Source organism: Anthonomus grandis, chromosome 8, assembly GCF_022605725.1.
Source record: "Anthonomus grandis grandis chromosome 8, icAntGran1.3, whole genome shotgun sequence".
Lineage (NCBI taxonomy): Eukaryota > Metazoa > Arthropoda > Insecta > Coleoptera > Curculionidae > Anthonomus > Anthonomus grandis.
In genome coordinates this window covers 26764851-26784332 of record NC_065553.1, presented here as the reverse complement: position 1 = coordinate 26784332, position 19482 = coordinate 26764851, and the positions used below count along the sequence as shown (strand labels likewise).

Below are 19482 nucleotides of genomic sequence, written 5' to 3'. Positions count from 1 at the left end.
ATATAACTGTATCCCAAGGATCTGTACTGGGGCCCTTACTATATGCACTATTTGTCCTTAGTTTGAGGTCAGCCGGGTTGGATGTCCAGTATTTTACATTTGCAGATGACACTGCTCTATTGTATCCAGACAATGACGATGTTTTATTTAATTGAGGAAATAACAATTTATTCAAATACAGTCAATGGTTGTTCCAAAATAACTTAAAAATTAATTTAGATATTGTTTAAACAAAAAAATTAAAAAATAAATAAAATATCATACCTTTTGTGAGAGCATTCTACCGATGTAAAGAATTTCTTAGTATTTCAGCTAAGTATCAAATATATAATGCGTATATTTTGTCTGTATTAAGATATCTCATTTCGGTGTGGGGCACATGTACTAACACTAACTTTCAGAAAATTAAAATGTTGCAAAATAAAATAATTAAAATCCTTTTCGATCTTGACTACCTCATGCACGCCAATAATTTTGAAATGCTAAAAATACAGCCCATTGAAAAAATTTGCGAGTTGGAGCAGGCAAAATTAATTTTTAAGATTATACATAAGCTACAAAAGTCCAATCACATTATTGTGTATTAAAATGACATACATTAATATCAATTAAGAAATAATAATGTTAGACTAAATAATGCTAGAACTAACATAGCTCTGAGAAATCCTATTGATGAAGCTTCACAGATATTTAATTATTTGAATTCTGAAATAAAACAGGAGAATTCTTACTACAGATTTATTAAGAAACTTAAGATTATTGTTAGTTAATGTTAATATTGTTTTATGTGTATTTAGGTATTATTTAATTTGATGTAATGATTGTAAAACAAGACTACACGTGTTGCGGTTTAGTTATTAGTGAAACTCTGGTACCAATGCTATAAATGCATTGTTTAAGAATTTATCATTTATATTAGCTTTCAAAATAAGTATTTAACTTTAATAGTAATTGTAATATCTTGTATGTAACTAATTGCTTAAATTAATGATGTGTTTAAAAAAAAGATACGTTTTTTTAAGAAAAGGAAAGTTATTTTGCGAGTTATTCGTAAGTTGAGAAGTAAGTGTTTTTGCTTCTTCAAAAAACCGTCGTATCACAACTAAGTGCACAAACTGGTGGTGCGCTCCTGTTTTCTTTTTTCATTTTAACTTCTTCTTCCGTTTTCAAGCCTTTTCAATTAAATATGGGTTTTAAACAAACAATTTGTTTCAGGTAGAGCACTTCCGCCTGAGAGTGGTAGCGGCAGCCCTCCGATGTATGGATCGTCTAGAAGCATTGGGTTGTCACCATTGGGTAATTTTATTTATAAATTTATTTAACTTTATGGCAAAGAGATGGAATAACAGTGTGTAAGAGAGATATTATCTTAATCTGTAAGCAAAGACCAGATAAGGCTCCCAGAAAAGAGTTAGAAGGTTCAAAGAACTTCTAACTAGCTTATATTGCTCAGTTTATAATTTGTACTTGACTGGAGCAATTTTAGAGAGAAGTTATAGGTACTTTTCGTTTCTTTGACCTAATAAGGTTTGAAGATTAACCCTTTCACGACGGCAGGTAAAAGTCGGTTTCGTGCCACACAGACGGGAGTTTTTACAGTGGCATATGGGCGGCTGACGAATATATTCGTCACTTCTAAAAAATGGCTTTTTATTACAAAAATTACGTAAAAAGCTGACAATAAATTTCACTTATGATTTTATTTATTCCACAAATCAAAATATATATTGACAGACTGAAACTTAAACTCTATACAAAAGAAAGAATAAAAATAAATTTAAAAAAATAACATTCTAAAAGTCGACTTGGTCATGGTATATTTGGAAACATGGCGTAACACACAGTCCGACTCCACAATTGTTGCACATATATTTTGAATCCTTTCTCTTCTTAGGCCCTTTTGTTGTGTGAGAGCATACCCAACATCTTCTGAGTTGTAGTTTGCCATTTTTTCGAGGGACTTCCGCTGGAAAATGTTTTTCCGACAGCCTTGCAAGTCCAGTACAATGCAAAGCTCCAGGTTTAGGGGTATAATTTGTTGGATACCTATAAATAATAACAAATATTAATTCATCAGAAAAAAAAAACATTCTTACTTTTGAAGTATCTGTCGGATAACTTGTAGATGAAATGAAGGAAATGATGTGTGGTTGGGGTTTTGAGTCTTCCATAAAGCGTGAGCATTCAGCATAGAAATATCTAATATGTGGAAAAATAATTTTTTATACCACTTAATGGTTTTTCTAGTACAATCCACACTGCTAATCATCATGTCAGCTCTATCTATGGCTCCCATTTTTTCGTTATATGCAAGTACACATAATGGTTTCTGCTTATTTTCCTTGGTAATCCTGTCTATTTTAGGAAGAATAATCATTTTATTCTCATGAAAGGTTGTGAGCATCTGTACGTCACGACGATCTTTCCACTTTAGAGCTAAAATATGGTTACTGCTCCTCCATTCAGTTTCTCCTTTTTTTAACTTTTTTTCAAATATCGGCATGTGCTTTCTGTTGGCACGTACGGTCCCACAACTATTAGTTTCATGCTCAAACAAATAGCTTGCCAAATATGGACTGGTGTAATAATTGTCACTGTAAAATGAATGTCCTTTGTTGAGATAGGGCTCTAGAAGTTTTACAACTACATTTCCCGACAAACCTAGACCTGTGTCAATATCTGCATTTTTATTTTTCTCTTTGCCAACGTATACGATGAAATTCAAAACATACTCAGTTTCACAGTCGCACAAAACGTATAATTTTATTCCAAATCGATGCCTTTTGGATTTTATATATTGTTTGAATACCAGCCGACCTTTGAACAAAACCATGCTTTCATCTATTACGATGTTTTCGAAGGGGTAAAACTGGCTTTGAAATTTGTTTTGAAACATATTCACAATGGATTCGATCTTGTATAGTCGATTACCTTCCACTGCTGCTTCGCTGTTGCTAAAATGCAAGTATCTCAATATTTGCACATATCGATCACGAGACATCGCTTGCCAGAAGAATGGAGTTCCAATCAAATCATCTGTAGACCAGTAGTCTTTCAGGTCCGACTTTTTTACATGTGGCATCAGCATTGTAAGTGCTATAAAAACGTAGAACTCTTTTAAGTCAATATTGTTCCATTTCTTAGCATTTTGTTGTTGTGCGAAAAGATTGGTTTTTTCAACAATAGCATTGGCTATTTCTTCGGAGAAAAAGTTCAGAAAATACTCCACCTCTCGGTTTTCGTTCAATAAGCTTTCGTTTTGGAGGCCACTATGAGTGCTATCAAACTGGTGAACTGTGGAAACGAATTCATTTGAATCCCACTGTATAACAAAATCTTGTACATTTTGAAAAGTATCAGGGGTGTCTAAATTAGTATCAGTATTCTGTTCTGGGATACTCTGGTTTTCCAAATCATTCTCATCTTCTCCGGAACTAAAAATCGCCTCACTGTCACTCTCAGATTCAGGAACGTATTCACTTCCACTATCTTTAAATGGTTCATCCTCGCTTGCATATAAGTCACTTTCACTCATCTCATCTAGAATATTATTCACTTCTGACTCAGTAAGCCCACAATATGATTCATCATACTTCCTTTTTTTTGCCCTTTCAGAGCTCCTTGACGGACCCGCGTGGTCTTCAGAAGCCATTATAAATCAGACTGGCGCGTAACTCCAGTAACTCGGCGTAACTGGCACTAAATGACTCGAAATATCACACGTTGGGTTGATGTATCACCTGATTTTGCCACATTGCCGGATGCCGTCAATAATCGGCAGCGCCGAAAATTTTCGGCAGTCGCCTATGTGACAAACCAAAACAAACGAAACAGTTCGGCAGTCGCTTGTACGCCAAGAAAAACTTTCATCAACGCCCTGACCGAGTCGGCAGCCGTTCAGAAATTGATCTAACACCTGACGAATATATTCGGCACTCGCCTGTGTGCCAAAAAATCTAGTGACTAGAATATATCCGTCAGCCGTACTGAAAGGGTTAAGCAGAGAATTTCTTAATAAAATTCTTGATCATAATCAGTCAGTAAATGCACCTGCCAAATTTACGTTAAACTCTAAGAATATAACACAAACTCTTAATGTGTTTTGATCAGAACTCAATAAATCCCAGCAATTATACCAAGATATGTGCAGTCGACGTTGGAATCTATAACCAGTCCTAAATCTCAATCAAATCTCACACACTCTAGCATAAAAATGAAATAAAGTCAGTTAAATGTCTGAAAAACTTAATAGCTTTTTATTTAGCGAAGTTTAGGTTCATGCCGTTGGTCTGGCCAGTTTTGTCACTTTCGTGACCAGCTTAAGATCAGTAGCAATGAAGTGAAAGTGACCGTAGTTAAAAGTGTGTTTGATGTCTTTGATGAAAGATTTTATTAGTAGGGGGCTCTGTAAGGGCTCAGGTGAAACCTATTTCAGGTGATACTATTGGGGAAGAATTTGTGAACGTGTGAAGACATCTAGGTGAGCACCTATGTTGTTGTGACAAAAGATTATATAATTTTTATACGGTTTGTTTATATAATTTTAATATGTAGTAACTAGTCTCTAAATTTTCGTAACTTAATTTCTACCCAGAACTTGTATCATGTAGTGTTGTTCTCTTCTTCGTTTTCTTTCTTTTTATCAGTGCATACACAAGTGGATCTGATGATACCTAGTATGGGCGAAACACGCGTAATCCTCTAACTTTAATCTAATAAATTTGAGACCTGTAATTTAGAGTTTCTTTCATTACTATTTAAAAGATAGGGGGATCAGACAAAGAGCATTATCTATACATATTACTCGTACATTACTAATACATAGTATAAACTATTTTTGAAACATTTACATTTATTCTTTATATTAGTTATATACTTTTGATTAGTCACAAAAAGATAGCTAACGTGAAGTTTTTATGATATAAAATAATGAGATGAAAAATGATCCTAAAATAGTTATTACGTATATGAAGTAGTTTCAAAGTTTCAAAGAGTTTCGTTATACACATTTCAAGTCTCGTGGTTCTTGTAAACGGTTGTGTTGCTTATTTATCCTTTATTTCATAGGTCTGTGCTCCTAGAGACCAAAGGGAATTACGTTCGTATATAAGGGGGAGTTCGTACATATACTAAAAAATATTGTGCATGTGATTTTTAAATGCCGCCAACTATCGAGAATCCTGCCGACCGTGAAGTGCGTTCTCTGTGCTAAAGGCTTAAAAGCAATTGAAACGATCAATGCAACCGCGTACTGTGAAACTTAAAAAAACTGCGCCGCGCAATTCAAAACAAAAGGCGTGGCATGCTGAGTGCAGGCGTCGTTTTGCTCCACGATAATGCTCGTCCACATTCAGCAAATCGAACGCAAGAGCTCATCACTTCATTTGGCTGGGAACAATTGGACAGTCTCCATTCCTCCATACAGTCCCGATCTAGCGACTACCATTTGTTTCTGAAGACGCATTTGGCGGGGAAGCGTCATTCCGATGATGAAGTAAAAACGTCTGTGCAGCAGTGGTTGTTCAGTCTGGCGGCAAGCTTCTTTGATGACGGCATACAAAAGCTGGTTCCAAGATACAACAAGTGCCTTAATAATAATGGAAATTATGTAGAGAAGTAGAGGAAAGAATGCTCTTTCAGGTTAATAAAGTTTTGTTTGAAAAAATTTACTTGTTGATTTTTTATATCAAAACGGTACTTACTTTAAAAACATGCCCCGTACATAAATAATATTTTAATTGTACATTTGCTCCAGAGTGTATTTTTAATCAGATTGTAAAATGTATCCTTATATTTTACAATCCGAAATCTTTACGTATACCTTATAGTGATCTCACCCCTTTTCCTATTGGTAAAAATTTTAGAATGACACCGAGGTTATTAAAGAACTCACACAGAGATATATCCGAAAAAGTCGAGATTTTGGCACTCTTAAGACATATATCCAAGACGCAGTTTAAAAATAAGAAAAGAATTATTATAAAATGAGTGTATTCATCCTTAATTGAATTAACTGAACCAGAAAAACACAATTTTAGAATGATATCGAGAATAAGTAATAATTGTAACACATTATAATAAAGAAAATACCCCTAAATATTAAGTTTAAGCTGTGAAAATCTGTATTATATTTATATTTTTTATATTTATTTACTATATTTATTTTATGTATTAAGTGTGGTGGAAAAAGTACCAATGGATGCATTTATACGTCTAGCCTGCATATTCAACCACTTGTATAGCTTATGTCACACATATATCCATTTGGACATTTGGTGGATATTTAATATATGGCTTCTGTTAGCTTGGTCTTACACACTGTTATAGACACATACATGAACTGCGAGAAATAAATCTTGAAATATGTAAAAAACAGTTTCAGGTACTCCAAATGCCCCAGACCTACCGAGAAGAGGCTCGAATCAATCCGACACCAGCGCCCTAGTAAGCAGCTTGACCAAGGACTTATCCCAGTCCGCTAGTCAGTCCACACAACCCAAAGAAATGACGCCCAGTCCAAGTGGTAGTTCATTGCACACTAGTCCTCCTCAGACTCCGAACTCATTTAAGGTAAACTTCGACATTTAGACAGTTAAAAAGATATGATTGCCGTCAATCATATTCTAATATTTTTAATTTAAGCGGCATAGCCTGGACTTTTAACAATTTTAATATTCTGTATACTTAGCAGATATTAATATTGTTTGTATCAGTTATATAAGTGTTTGTTTGAGATTTTTTTTTATATACATATTTCGAACAGTAGCGGTTAAGCTTGTTTAGCAGTTAAGCTTGCTCGCGGGTTTGGCTTTGTTTATGATATGTTTATGTTGAACAATAAAGCATTTTTGACTTTGACTTTGCAAGTAAACATTTTGAACTCGTAAAATTTGGACTACCGTTTGCCTTATCTCTTTTCTCTTTATATTTTGCAACATATTATCCAGGTTGTTTTATGTAGTCGTGGTTCTCATCTTTTACCCATTTACAAGTTGTAAGTGCAGCTTTTTTCATTCGTTCAGGTGAATTCGGTATCCTGTTCGTTTTTTTTTATCCACTTAAAAGGCATCCTAAATCTAAAAATATATATTTTTTTAAATAATCATTATTAGGTGGTTTAGTGCTCGTGTTGCGGGTTGATACATGTACATACCAAGTTTCCCCGAATTCGGTTGTATAATTCCTCCCTTATACGTGATATGTTTTACTAAACGAAAAACCACCAGGAACTAACCTTACATTCTGGCAATCGTTTCTATCTTAAATATTAGCTAAGTTCCATCCCTACATGATCTGGATTTCACAAAAAGGTTAATCTGAATTAGTTTTTAATAAAATGCTTACACTTACCTTGAATAAATGTTTAATTGTTTTATGAAAAACAAGTTTTTCCTTTAAAATTTTTAAGCAAGCATTAAACAACAACAAACGGATATCAAGTGACAGCACTTGACTAGAAAGCATTACACTGATGCCAAATCTCGGGAGAAATTCATAATTTAGGCAGCAAATTTGTAAACGTATCAAACCTCCCGTGCATGGTATCAACCGTCCCTAGTCTCTACTAGAGTAGTTCGAAATGCTCCCATTTAGTCTGAAGTGTGTGAATTTCTTCGTGTCGATTACAGAAAATTATTCTTTCTCAAAATTACGATTGTCCAGTTACCTTCGACCGTGTTTGATAAAAAAAAACTTGGTACCTACATTTTTCTTAAAACATTAAAAGATCATACGCGTCCAGACTATTTCGGCTTTAAATAAGAGAAAATAAATGTTCATTGACGACAACTCTTAAAAGAAATACTTCTTTTTCCAGTTAATAGTTTTAGGCTTTCTATGTTTATTTTTATAGGACGTGGATCAATCATCGAAAAAACTGACTCAGACTGGTACGCAAACTTCTCCGGATAACGCAGTCACGCCGCACGTAAAAGGGCACTTTTCTATCGGCAGCATCAATAAAGAGGAAAAGCTCTCACCGAAACTAATGAGAAAAGAGAGGGCAACTACTAAAGTCAGACCAAAAAGAGCCATATCACCGGCAAATTTGCACCAATTACCATCCGCATCGAAAGGTACTTACCAAAGTACCGAGCCAGTTAAACAGGCCATGAGTCCCTCGGTAGCTGAAGCTTTGAGGGCTGTATTTGCTGCATTCCTTTGGCACGAAGTAAGGGACAGTATTTTTCATCTGGATACATTTTAAACCGGTTTTCTTTTATAGGGAATTGTGCATGATGCAATGGCCTGCGCTAGTTTTTTGAAATTCCATCCTACGTTGCCGAAGCAAGGGGCACAAGTTGTAACGAGACACGCGGATACACCTTTGGATAAACGACGTAGGGAACTGACTAAGGAGGAGAGAGCTAGACAGAGACATTCAGTCGAAGTAAGTTAATTGATATAGATTTTTTTATTTTGAGTATTTTTTCCATTTTTTTATTGTGACAATTTACTAATAAAAAAATTTGGTCTAAAAAGAAGGCATTTTGTTCCATGATCCGCCATCTTTTTTTTTGATTTTCTTCCTTTGAAGTAGTTTTTCCTCTTCCAAAAATTTGAAAGAATTTCTGACTTTGTTCCTGCATTTAAAATTTTCTCCAAAAAAAACTAATTTAAGTTCTATGCTTTTACAGAAATTTTTAAAAAACATTAACAAGACATTTTTACAATATATTTTTAATAAACATTACGAGATACAGAGTATCTAAAGTTGGAATTTCTTAATAATTTTGTGATTTTAAGCAGTATCGTCTTGAAAATTGTGTTAGTGAATTTAGCATTATTTATACAGGGCGTTAGTTACACCCTGTTACTTAGGAAAATTACAACATATCTTTTTTGCCTAATCAGTTATGGCTAGGAAGTTACATATAGCTATGGCTTTGTTTTCACGCCAAAATCTTCCTATAGCTCAATTTTAGTTTAATCTGATTTTAAAAAGTATTGATAACTTTTCACAGGATCACAGCTTAAAATTAAATGCTTCCAAATCTTATACAATAATACTGGGTTGTGGCAAAAGTACTTTTGAAGTTTCTCCCAATTTTCATGCACAGATTCAAAATGTTCAGCTAGCAATGAGGTCTAAAATATGGGTGTGTATTTTGACAGTGGTATTACATTTCAAACTCATATCAATAATAAATTTAAAATTGCATATATTCGCCTAAAAAAACTATATGGTCTAAAAAACTATTTACTATCTAATATTAAATATTATTTATGCAATTCACTAGTTCTCTCTTTGCTCGATTACTGTAACGTTTTGTATTGTGATTCCTTGACTAAAACAACTGCTTACTCTATACAAAAACTCCAAAACTGCTGTATGCGTTTTGCATTAAAAATAACACTTAGGAATCGTATTACTCCCTATTTAAATCACAATTTTATTTTGAATATGAAAAATCGTAAAAAATGCCATATGTACACCTTTATTTATAACATTTTTGAAAACTGGAGAGCCTCTATATTTAGTAAATAATTTTAAAAATCATTTTCATATGTATAACACTAGATTTATAAATTTATTTAGAGTCCCACAGCATAGAAACACAAATTTTCATAAATCTTTTGTTTTTGTAGCTTCTCAACTCTGGAATAACTTGCCTGAGCATGTTAAACAATTTTCAATAGGAGTATTTAAAAAATATATTCAAAATTATCTCCTTAAAAAACAGCAATGGAATGCTTAATTTAATTTGAAATAAATACAATTAAGGTGTTAAAAACCATGAAAATGGCAGGATACATTTTTTATAGGGCTCTGGTATCCGCTGGCCTTTTTTTAAAATTTCTTTACAAGTAGCACTTGTTACATGCCACGTTTTCCTTTGCACCCCTTGCACGTCTACCTACCTCCCTCTGGTATTTCTTTTACTGTTAAAAAAAAACACCAAAAAATTAATTTGTATTAAAAAAGTACTTATATTGGCCAGGTTAATAGTTATTATTATTCTTTGTTTTTATTCATTATTCTTTTTAAATAAAAGGGCCTTGCTACACAGGTTTGCACCTGTGCTAACGGTTTCATAATCGAGACATGGTCCTATTTATCATAATGGTTTATTTATTGTAAATTGATAATTATGTTTGTAATTTTATTGATAAATAAATTTGTTTTGAATTTGAATTTTGAATTAGATGCCCGTGTCATTTTGTAGGTATATACAGGATGCCCCCTTTCAAATAGTCAAAAATGCTGCAGTACATACAAGAACCATAAAAAAGTAGTTTGAGATAGTACATCGATGGTCGGAAGTGCCTCGTTTCCAAAATACAGGGTGTTGAAATTAAAAAAAAAATAGTTTTTCCCTCTGTATTAAAAACGCTTTAAGCAATTTAAATTAATTTTTTAGGTTTTAAATGAGGCAAGTTTTTGAGGAATTGCAAGTAATTTGACTTTTTCCAGGGACGAACTTAATTTTTTCATAAGAAAACAGGTACGCCACGGTTTAAAAAAAATGTTCTTTCTGAATATTTTGTTTATTTCTAACAAAACACAACCCTTGATTTTTTGCGGTCCGACGCACCGTGTTGGTGCAAAAAACTAAAATCCATATCAGAATCGGAAGTCAATTTTTGCCGAAGATCGAGATACCATATCCAATTGCAAATAATGCTGTCAGAAAGAATATAAGAGATCAGAGAGAACTCTGGTTCCAGCACGATGGCTGTTCAGCGCAATTTACTCGTACTGTAAGGGCTTTCTTAGATCAGAACTACAACAAGCTAACAGATGGATTGGTAGAGGTGGTCCAGTCTCTTGGCCAGCAAGGTCACCGGATGTGACACCTCTAAACTTTTTTGTTTAGGGCGCCATGAAACAGCTTATCTGCGCAGCACCTGCAACCAACAGAGAAGACCTAGTTGCTAGAGGTGTGGTGGCTAAGGACTTTCTGAGAAACGATCCGGGGGGCTTTGGTCGCGTACATCTTGGGTCAACAGGTGCAGAAAATGTGTGGAAATGCATGGAGGATTTATTATTTATTGTTTATATTGGTTTTTTTATAGTTTAAATTGTTTTTTTATCGCTTAAATTGTTCTTTTTAAGTTGTTTTTTATTTTATTAAATTGAAATTATTTATTTTTTATTGTAATGATATTAAAATTTTCGTTGTGACCAAAAAGTTTTGAAGGATCTTTGTATAGATTTTATTGTTTTGCACGAAAACGGTGAATCGGAGCACAAATGCAAGGGATTTGTTTTCTTAAAAATTAACAAAATATTTCGATTTTTTTTTTAAAGCAGCGGGTATCTTTTTTTATAATTTTTTTTTATTTGCCCATATATAAAATTCAGTTATAAATCTAGTTAAAATTTTGACAAAAAGGATTAATTCTCGATTATAAAAACCGTTAATCTATTGGCACAGACGAAATATATTATTAGATTCTGCAAGATCTGCCACTCTTAAACCGTTATCATTGAAAGCATTGTACACTTGTACAGGATGTGCACGCCTACATGAAGTCTTAGTGCCTCTTATTGTTCAATTTTAGCATTTAAGTCTCCCAGATGATGTCATGTCTTGTTTGGGAAGTTGGGCTAGTTTCCTCGCCAAAGTATCGTAAATTAACAGATAATTTATACCCTTATATTTTTAGTAAAAGAATAGTTGGAGAAAGAATCTTTTATCCTAATGTCGCCAGTACAAAAGTACAAAACCTGTTCACGCTTTCTGTTTTCTTGATCGTTTTAATTGCTGCACCTAGTCAGTATATGCACGTTCCGTGTTCCAACATTCATGACTTCTTTCCTTGTTCTTTATTTTATTTGCCTTTGTGTATTTGTGCTGATCCTATGCTTCTATTGCTTCTTCATAACCTATACTTTTTCTCCGAGGTGGGGGACTGTCTGCGGCAGAATAAATTTTGAAATATTCAAATTCAAATTCAAATTTAAATGCTTTTTTTGCCCATGTATAAAATTATAAAATACAGTTATAAATCTAATTAAAATGTTGACAAAAAGGATTAGTTCTCGATTATAAAAACCGTTAATCTGTTGGTACAGACGAAAAAACCCTTAAAAATAGTTAATTTATATCAAATAAATCTAAAGGAAACAAACAATAATAATAATAATAATAATAATAATAATAATAATAAGACCATCGAGACCATCGAGGCCATGGGCGAACACGAAATTTACAAATACTTGGGGATGAAACAATCACAAACGATTGAACAACAAACAATGAAATGCGAACTGACTAACGAGTTTGTGAAAAGGATAAGACAAGTTTTGAGAACCAATCTCAACAGCAAAAATATGTTTAAGGCACTTAACTCCTACGCATGTTCAGCTCTTAGTTATTCTTTTGGGGTAATTAATTGGAGTAGGACAGACATAGAAAGGCTACAAAGAAAAGTGAGGACCCTAATTACTAAAACGCACAACCACCACCCTCGAAGTGCCACTGAAAGAACAATGCTTCCCCGCCACCTTGGAGGAAGAGGATTAATAGATCTGGGTAAACAACTTGAAAAACAAATCACTAACTTAAGATCCTATTTTTACAGGCAAGGAGAAAATTCCACGCTGCATCGTGCAATAAATCAAATAGACGATTCCACTCCTCTACAACTTAAGAGCGAGGAAGCGCGCAGCTACCATCATACGGACCAGGAAAAACTCCGCATCTGGATGGAGAAGCCCCTTTATGGGCGGCATCCTAATGAGATCAGTCAGGAGTGCGAGCCTTAACTGGCTGTAAATAATAATAATAATAATAATAATAATAATAATAATAATAATAATAATAATAATAATAATAATAATAATAATAATAATAATAATAATAATAATAATAATAATAATAATAATAATAATAATAATAATAATAATAATAATAATAATAATAATAATAATAATAATAATAATAATAATAATAATAATAATAATATTAATAATAATAATAATAATAATAATAATCCAGAACGGGAGAGGGGCAGATGCGGCAGCGGATAAAAGAACCTAGGAGGGTAACGCCCAATATTTAAGACCCTAAAGTATGCAAAATGTCGATGTCGATGTCCACAAGGGGTAAAGACAGTTTTCAACTAATGACAAATAATAATGATTTTTTAAAATTTTTTTTTACCCTCATTTATATCTGATGTTAATTAACCTATTCTTCGTTCAACTAGCAACTGTGATTTAATTTTTTTTAGAAAATATGTTTAAAGATAGTTGTTTAATGCTGAATGGAATACTATTCCACATTTTGACCCCCCCCAAATTTAAAAGAGCGCTGAAATGATGCGGTTCTATGGCGTGGCACAACAAAAATATCATTGTTTCGCGTCATGTGTTCGTGCTCAAAATACAAAAATTCATTTGGCAACTTTGCCAGTTGTCCTTCTTTTATTTTCGTCTATTTGTCATAGTTAATAAATTTTTGTCATTAAGATACGGCGTTATATAGTTTCTATATGGGATATTATAGGCAAATCGCATTCAGGAAGTTTGAATTTTTTGAATTGCGTTTTTGGTAGTTGAACGTAAACAGCCACCATATACCATATCGCCGTAATCGAACAAAGATAAAACAAGGCTTTTACAAAGTAAATATTTTTGTTTTGTGGACAAGTTCCGTTTAAATTTAAAAAGGTTTTTCAGGCACAAATAGGGTGCTTAATTTTGTTTTTTACATGAGGTTCAAAAGAGAGAGAATTGTCAAATATGATACCAGGAATATAAATATCAGGAATATAAGTTGAAATTTCCCTTTGATTTTCTTATAGGTCAGCAATGCAGGAAACTACCTCCACATCCAACCTTCCACCCTTGAATCCCTTACTCGTTCAGCAGCGAACGCGAGCGCTAACCGCAACAGACCGAGAAAAATGACAGATGGCGCAACCATTTGCGAGGAAAGCACCGATTCACCCAACTATACTTATCAGACTATATCAGTTTTACCTCCTGCCTTAAAAAGTCTGGTTTATCTGTGGGAAGAGCTAACTGCAACTTGTTTGTTAAACATGAGTGAACAAGTATGTTATATAGAGATTTTTGTTTTAATTAGGGGTTATATGATGCAATTTTAGGAGGGCAGCCCTTCCAAAGACAAGGCGAAACGTGTGGAAAAAATCGACCCCAAGGAGAAAAACAATTGTATTGAGAAGGAGAGCAAGAAGAGTAAGAAGAAAAAGGTTCCTCCAAGAAATTATTTGGGTAAGTTGATTGTACTTTCGCTTGATCTTGTGTAATTCGAAAAATTTTCCAGAAAAAATACGGTTTTTAGGAAATCCAGAAATAATTTTAAAATCAAAATTACTATAAATATTCAATCTTCAGCAATCTTAGTCTAAACCTCGCCACACGCAAGTACAGTTCCAACTGACAGTTAAGATTGAATAGTTCAACTGTAGTAGGTTCAACTCCTGTATGTAGGGGTAGTATGTGTGCTTAGTTCAACTAAGACAAATGAAATATTAATTTTTTACACTGATGTTGAGTGTACGGAGATTCCACGCACCTTTCTTAGTTATATAAAATCTTTCCTAATTATAAAATAATTCCGTATTCTGATTTGGTTTGGATCATAGATTTTATTGCAATGTTCTGTCTGTGGCAAGTAAAGAGCGAAGTTTGTCATTTATAGGATAAATAGTGTGTGGTCTATTTTTCTAAAGCAGAAAGAGAATGATTATGTGTCGAAGAAGTCTGCAGTATCAGCGGATACAAAGATCTAAATATCATGATATCCATATCGGGAAACTCTCTAGAGTTATAAAAAGCATTTAAAAGCTCTTAAATTTAGGAAGTTGCATAACTGCAACAGGGAATCTATTGAAAAACTTGGGAACAAGGTAACGGGGACCGTCATATGATTTTAATAATAATAATAATAATAACGTTTATTAATTCCCAATACAATTAATAATTTAATATTTACATTGCTGTAAAAGAAATAATAATATAACTAATATAATTGTGAGGGATTAAATAACATAATTTTCAGCATCCTAACAATAGGGTCATATCCATGTATACTAAAAATACAATTTTCTTGTAGAATGGCCTTTCAAAAGATAATCTACCAAAAATTAACAAATTCTGTCAATCCGATCATATTTTAAAAAAATATCAAAGTCGCGCGGCGACGCTAAATCCGACCGAGCCGCTGTGACGTCATTAGGCTTAAATATTTCTATTATTGTTTGTGGACTAATCAATATTCAAAATTTTTTAATTAAATAAGATACACAATTAAATACTCTTTATACGTACTATAAAAAATTACGTTGTGACCATTTTTGCTTAGTAGAATTTGGGTTTAATAAATAAAAATTTTATTTAATTTTATTGCATAAGTTTATTTTTTTTAGTACCTACATCATTATAACTTAGCGAACACAGCATCACTCCAAAATTGCATGACGTCGTATATTATCTTTTCTACAAAATTTTTATCATAAACAACTTTAACGGTAATTTTCTTACTTGTTTCAAAGTCATGATTAGCAACAACGAAAATAGCAGTCTTTTTTTCAGCAAGATGCATTTGGAGCTGAATTTGATGTAATGGTTTTTCTTTAATTTTCCCTTCATTATCTATATAATTTAAAAACATGTTTTCATTTGATGGACATTTGATTTCAATAACAGAATCGTCTGTTATAAAATCTGGAGATGCTCCTATTATTCTGGAAATTCTCGGGATAAACACAGACCTGATTTTTTATAAGTTTTTTTTGTTTTCTTTTTTAATTCTTCTATTACCAAATCTTCCAATTTTAAACTTCGTTTTATTGCTTTGGTCTGAAATACTTTAGCTCCCAGTATTTTTTCAACCAATACACCATCCTTTTTATGACAGTGGGCTACTTCATAGGCTTTAGACGCAGTTATTCGCCCATACCTCATTTCCATCCAAAGTTTGGACTCACTTTGATTTCGAGTTTCCATTTCTATAGTTTTAAGAAGTTTCGGCGCCATATTTACTGTGCAAATATTTATAAATCTTGCGCTACCTTATCTAGAGATGTAGCCATAAATTGATGTTTTAGGTAGTGAAGGGTAGCACTCTTTTTTAAAGGATCGTCGATGTAATATCGTGTAATACAGCTTCGCTTCGACGATATAACCACATTACAAAAGCCACCGCATGTTTACAACCTGTTAAATGAAAAAAAATAAATAAAGAATTAATAATTAAAGAATTAATCAATATAATTAATCAATAAAAATTTATTACTTTAATATTGCTTTAATTATACTTGGATTAAATGAAATTTGAATGGAGGGATGGAGAATAACAGGAAGGAAAAAGGAGAGTAAAGATATGGGGAGTGAGGGTTAGGAAGTGGGTACCAGGGAACCAATGGAAGGAGGGAGACTTACTATAGGCTATAGAGACAGCTCAGGGGATCTTCTCAAAGGGAAGCCGACTAGCACTAACCACTTTGGTAGAGTGGCGTGGATTCAACAAGAGATCAATAAAATATAAGCGCCACCTGTTTTATCCCAGATGGATAAGAAAATCCCGATGACCAAGAAAACAGGAAATTACTAAAAGCACTATACCTACCTATAAACCTGAAATAAAATCTCACAAGGAAGAACAGACAGTTTTAAGTGAATCTATATTAAAAGAAAAATTAATAATCAAACTTATTATTCTAAGAACAAGTTATGTTGCCCTTCCTAAATATAGTGTTTATATCAAAACTAAAATCTTGTATTATGTTGTTTGGGGCTAAAAGTTTGCATGGGTACTTTCGAAATAGGCCTATTTATCCAGTTTACAAGATCTATACGGTCTATTTCAATAAAATAACTAATATGTACCTAGTTATTATGAAACTATTCAAAACAATGGTGTGGTAGTAAAATCTAATGATCAGAGTGGTAACAATGTAATTTTGAGGTTAGTATTTAATCTAATATACTGCAGTAAAGCTAATGAATGTTGACAGGACTTTGGTTTACTGGTTAGGTTGTTTTACTGACTGCATGGTTCACTAAACGTCACAAACATTAATCAAACCTGGCTCCAAAAGGGCTGCATGATTGCGGTGGGGGACCTGGGTGGATCGGTTTAACAGTGAATGTCAATGTAGATGTTATGGACGTTATTGGAGTAGATGAGTGGAGATTTCTACCTCTTATAATCGTGGATAAAGACCATACTGGGGGATGAAAAAAAAAAAGCCTGAAAGTGGAAGAATACCCAGATTGAGGAATCGCCAATAGAGTAAGTAGATATAAGCATTGATATTCAAACTTAACGGTATGCGTGAGTCTACTTATATAAAATTACATGTATAATATGTAGATTATCAGAAACCAAGATGCCAAATCAAAATATTAGGACTTACCAATGGAATTGGCCTTTTCTCGGGAACACAAAACTGGACACTTAAACAAAGAACCTTGAAAAAGTTGGGATTTAACTACACCACTTATAATCCTGCACTATTGCAGTATGGCATTTAGTATCCACAAACTAAAATACCCAAAAGGTGAGTTTTCAACTTTTCATTGAAGTAAGATCGGCAAAAATACCAAGAAACAACCTTCTTCAAAGGCTTGTTCTTCAAGACTCCTAGAGGTCAAAGATTTTCGCGCCAGAAATGGTTTTAGTAGGGATATAGGAGAATGAGCTGGGATCTTATTGGCTAGGATATGACTTCTGACATTAGTTAAATCAAAACAATTAAAAAAAAAATTAAAGTTTTGATTAATAATTTGAGTTTCATCATAAGGGTTGAAAATTATTGATATCAAAAATAGAATTAATACTGAAATGATAACTGTTTATTTTATTAATTTTAGCACCAGAATAACTTAGAAATTGCCTCTTAAAGTTCTATAATCGAGCTATGCTTTCGCTAACATTTTAGATTCATTTTATTTTCTTATTCTTTATGTATCTGACGAAAATAAACTGTAACAAACCACCCTCAGAAGCTGCACAATCTTGGCACATTACCTCTAAAATATTATGTTCTTTTTCATTTATTTTACAAGAAACCACATAATTTTTAGCATTTATTTTATGCTCTGGAGTTACTTTGGAAAATATGTTACAAATATCTCCTTCTCGGCTTAGTTGTACATAACCAATCGTATTATCCCCATAACTTTGTCGAGCTGAGCTGAAAACAAAAAGCAAACAAAACTATATCATTTAATCAGAGCAAGCATGTAAGTTCTTTATTAGGCGGCAAGAACAAAAAAAAATGTCTCATGTATTAATCGATAATAATACCTAATCAATATATTAATTCTTAATCGAGTGCAGCTCGTGTGATACAGCCTACATGCCTACAATATGAAAAAGGGAGACTCCTCAGCACTTTATTTTCAAAACACGCGAACCCTGCGAACGCTCATTAAATAATATCACTTAACTATTAACTTCCATCAAATCAATAAAAGAAATATTGAGACTTATGATAGCATGTCTGAAAGAAAGAGTCTATATTTCCGTACACTTATTGGTCGTTGACAAGCTAGACAACGGATGAATGATTAAGCCTAGTGACGTAACGCGAGCACGAGTTAATTTTCCGTCCGCGGCAACTTTGGGGTTTAGTTTCGAAAACTATTAAAGATAAACGCGAGAAATTTTGTATGGTCAGTTTTTATGCAAAATAGTATAGGATAATGTTGAAAAAATTGTAATATAAAATTATCGGATATGACCCTATTACGTAGGGGCTGTTGAAGCCAAAAAGTAAATTGTTTATTTATTTATTTATTTTTTTATAATTATATATATAAGAATATATTTATAAAATAAAGAGGGAGAAAGAGAGAGAGATCGAAAGAAAAGAAAGCGTAAAGAAGAGAAAAGAAGAGATGACACTATAAATGCAGTGTTAGGTCACATATTGTATAATTAAATAGGTTACATATTAAACAAACGTTTTTTTCCAAATTAAATTTCTAAATGAGCGGACTGACAACGTTAAATAACTAATTTTATTTTTATTTATCAGCTTGGCAGCATTGTAGGAAAAAGATGATTTAAAAATTTCCTTATGATGTCTTGGAATGTCGACAAGATATCTTTGTTTTAGGTTTACATGATGTGCTGAAGTTCGTAGTTTAATTTGATTTAAGAGGTAGTGAGGGGTGCGATTTTTAAAAATTTTATAATAAAAAGAAACTGAATGTAGCTCACTACGTGTTGCCATATCTAACCATTTTACATCTTTAAGCTTATAAGTAATGCTGTTGCGTCTTTGTATACCAAAAATAAATCTTAGACAGGAGTTTTGAACAACTTGAATTCGACGTTTTGTTTCATTATCAAGGCATGGGCCATAAATTGAGTCACAAAAGTTAAAGTGAGATAAGACTAGGTATTCGTATAATGTTCTTTGTTGTTGTTTGATTTAAATAATGTCTGTGTGGATAAAGAGAGGGTTGAATAGGCTATTTTAAGTTTTGTAGTGATGTGTTCTTTAAATCATAATTTATTATCTATAATTAGACCCAAGTTTTTTGCACTATCTTTA

General features: G+C 32.9%; 1 protein-coding gene and 1 long non-coding RNA gene across 5 annotated transcripts in view; both read left to right on the top strand.

Moving 5' to 3' along the window:
- Positions 1-19482, top strand: part of LOC126739392 (E3 ubiquitin-protein ligase MYCBP2) — a 714511-nt gene that overhangs the window by 498353 nt on the left and 196676 nt on the right. For all 4 annotated transcript variants that reach the window (XM_050445054.1, XM_050445056.1, XM_050445053.1 and 1 more), the window contains exons 42-47: positions 1216-1296; positions 6377-6570; positions 7853-8170; positions 8225-8389; positions 13753-14004; positions 14059-14185. In XM_050445054.1, the coding sequence (XP_050301011.1) occupies positions 1216-1296; positions 6377-6570; positions 7853-8170; positions 8225-8389; positions 13753-14004; positions 14059-14185 (1137 nt within the window). The remainder of the gene's footprint in view (positions 1-1215; positions 1297-6376; positions 6571-7852; positions 8171-8224; positions 8390-13752; positions 14005-14058; positions 14186-19482) is intronic.
- On the top strand, positions 16747-17397 carry LOC126739441 (uncharacterized). Its single transcript, XR_007661622.1, has 3 exons — positions 16747-16883; positions 16933-17210; positions 17292-17397. It is a non-coding gene; the product is annotated as an uncharacterized LOC126739441 (long non-coding RNA).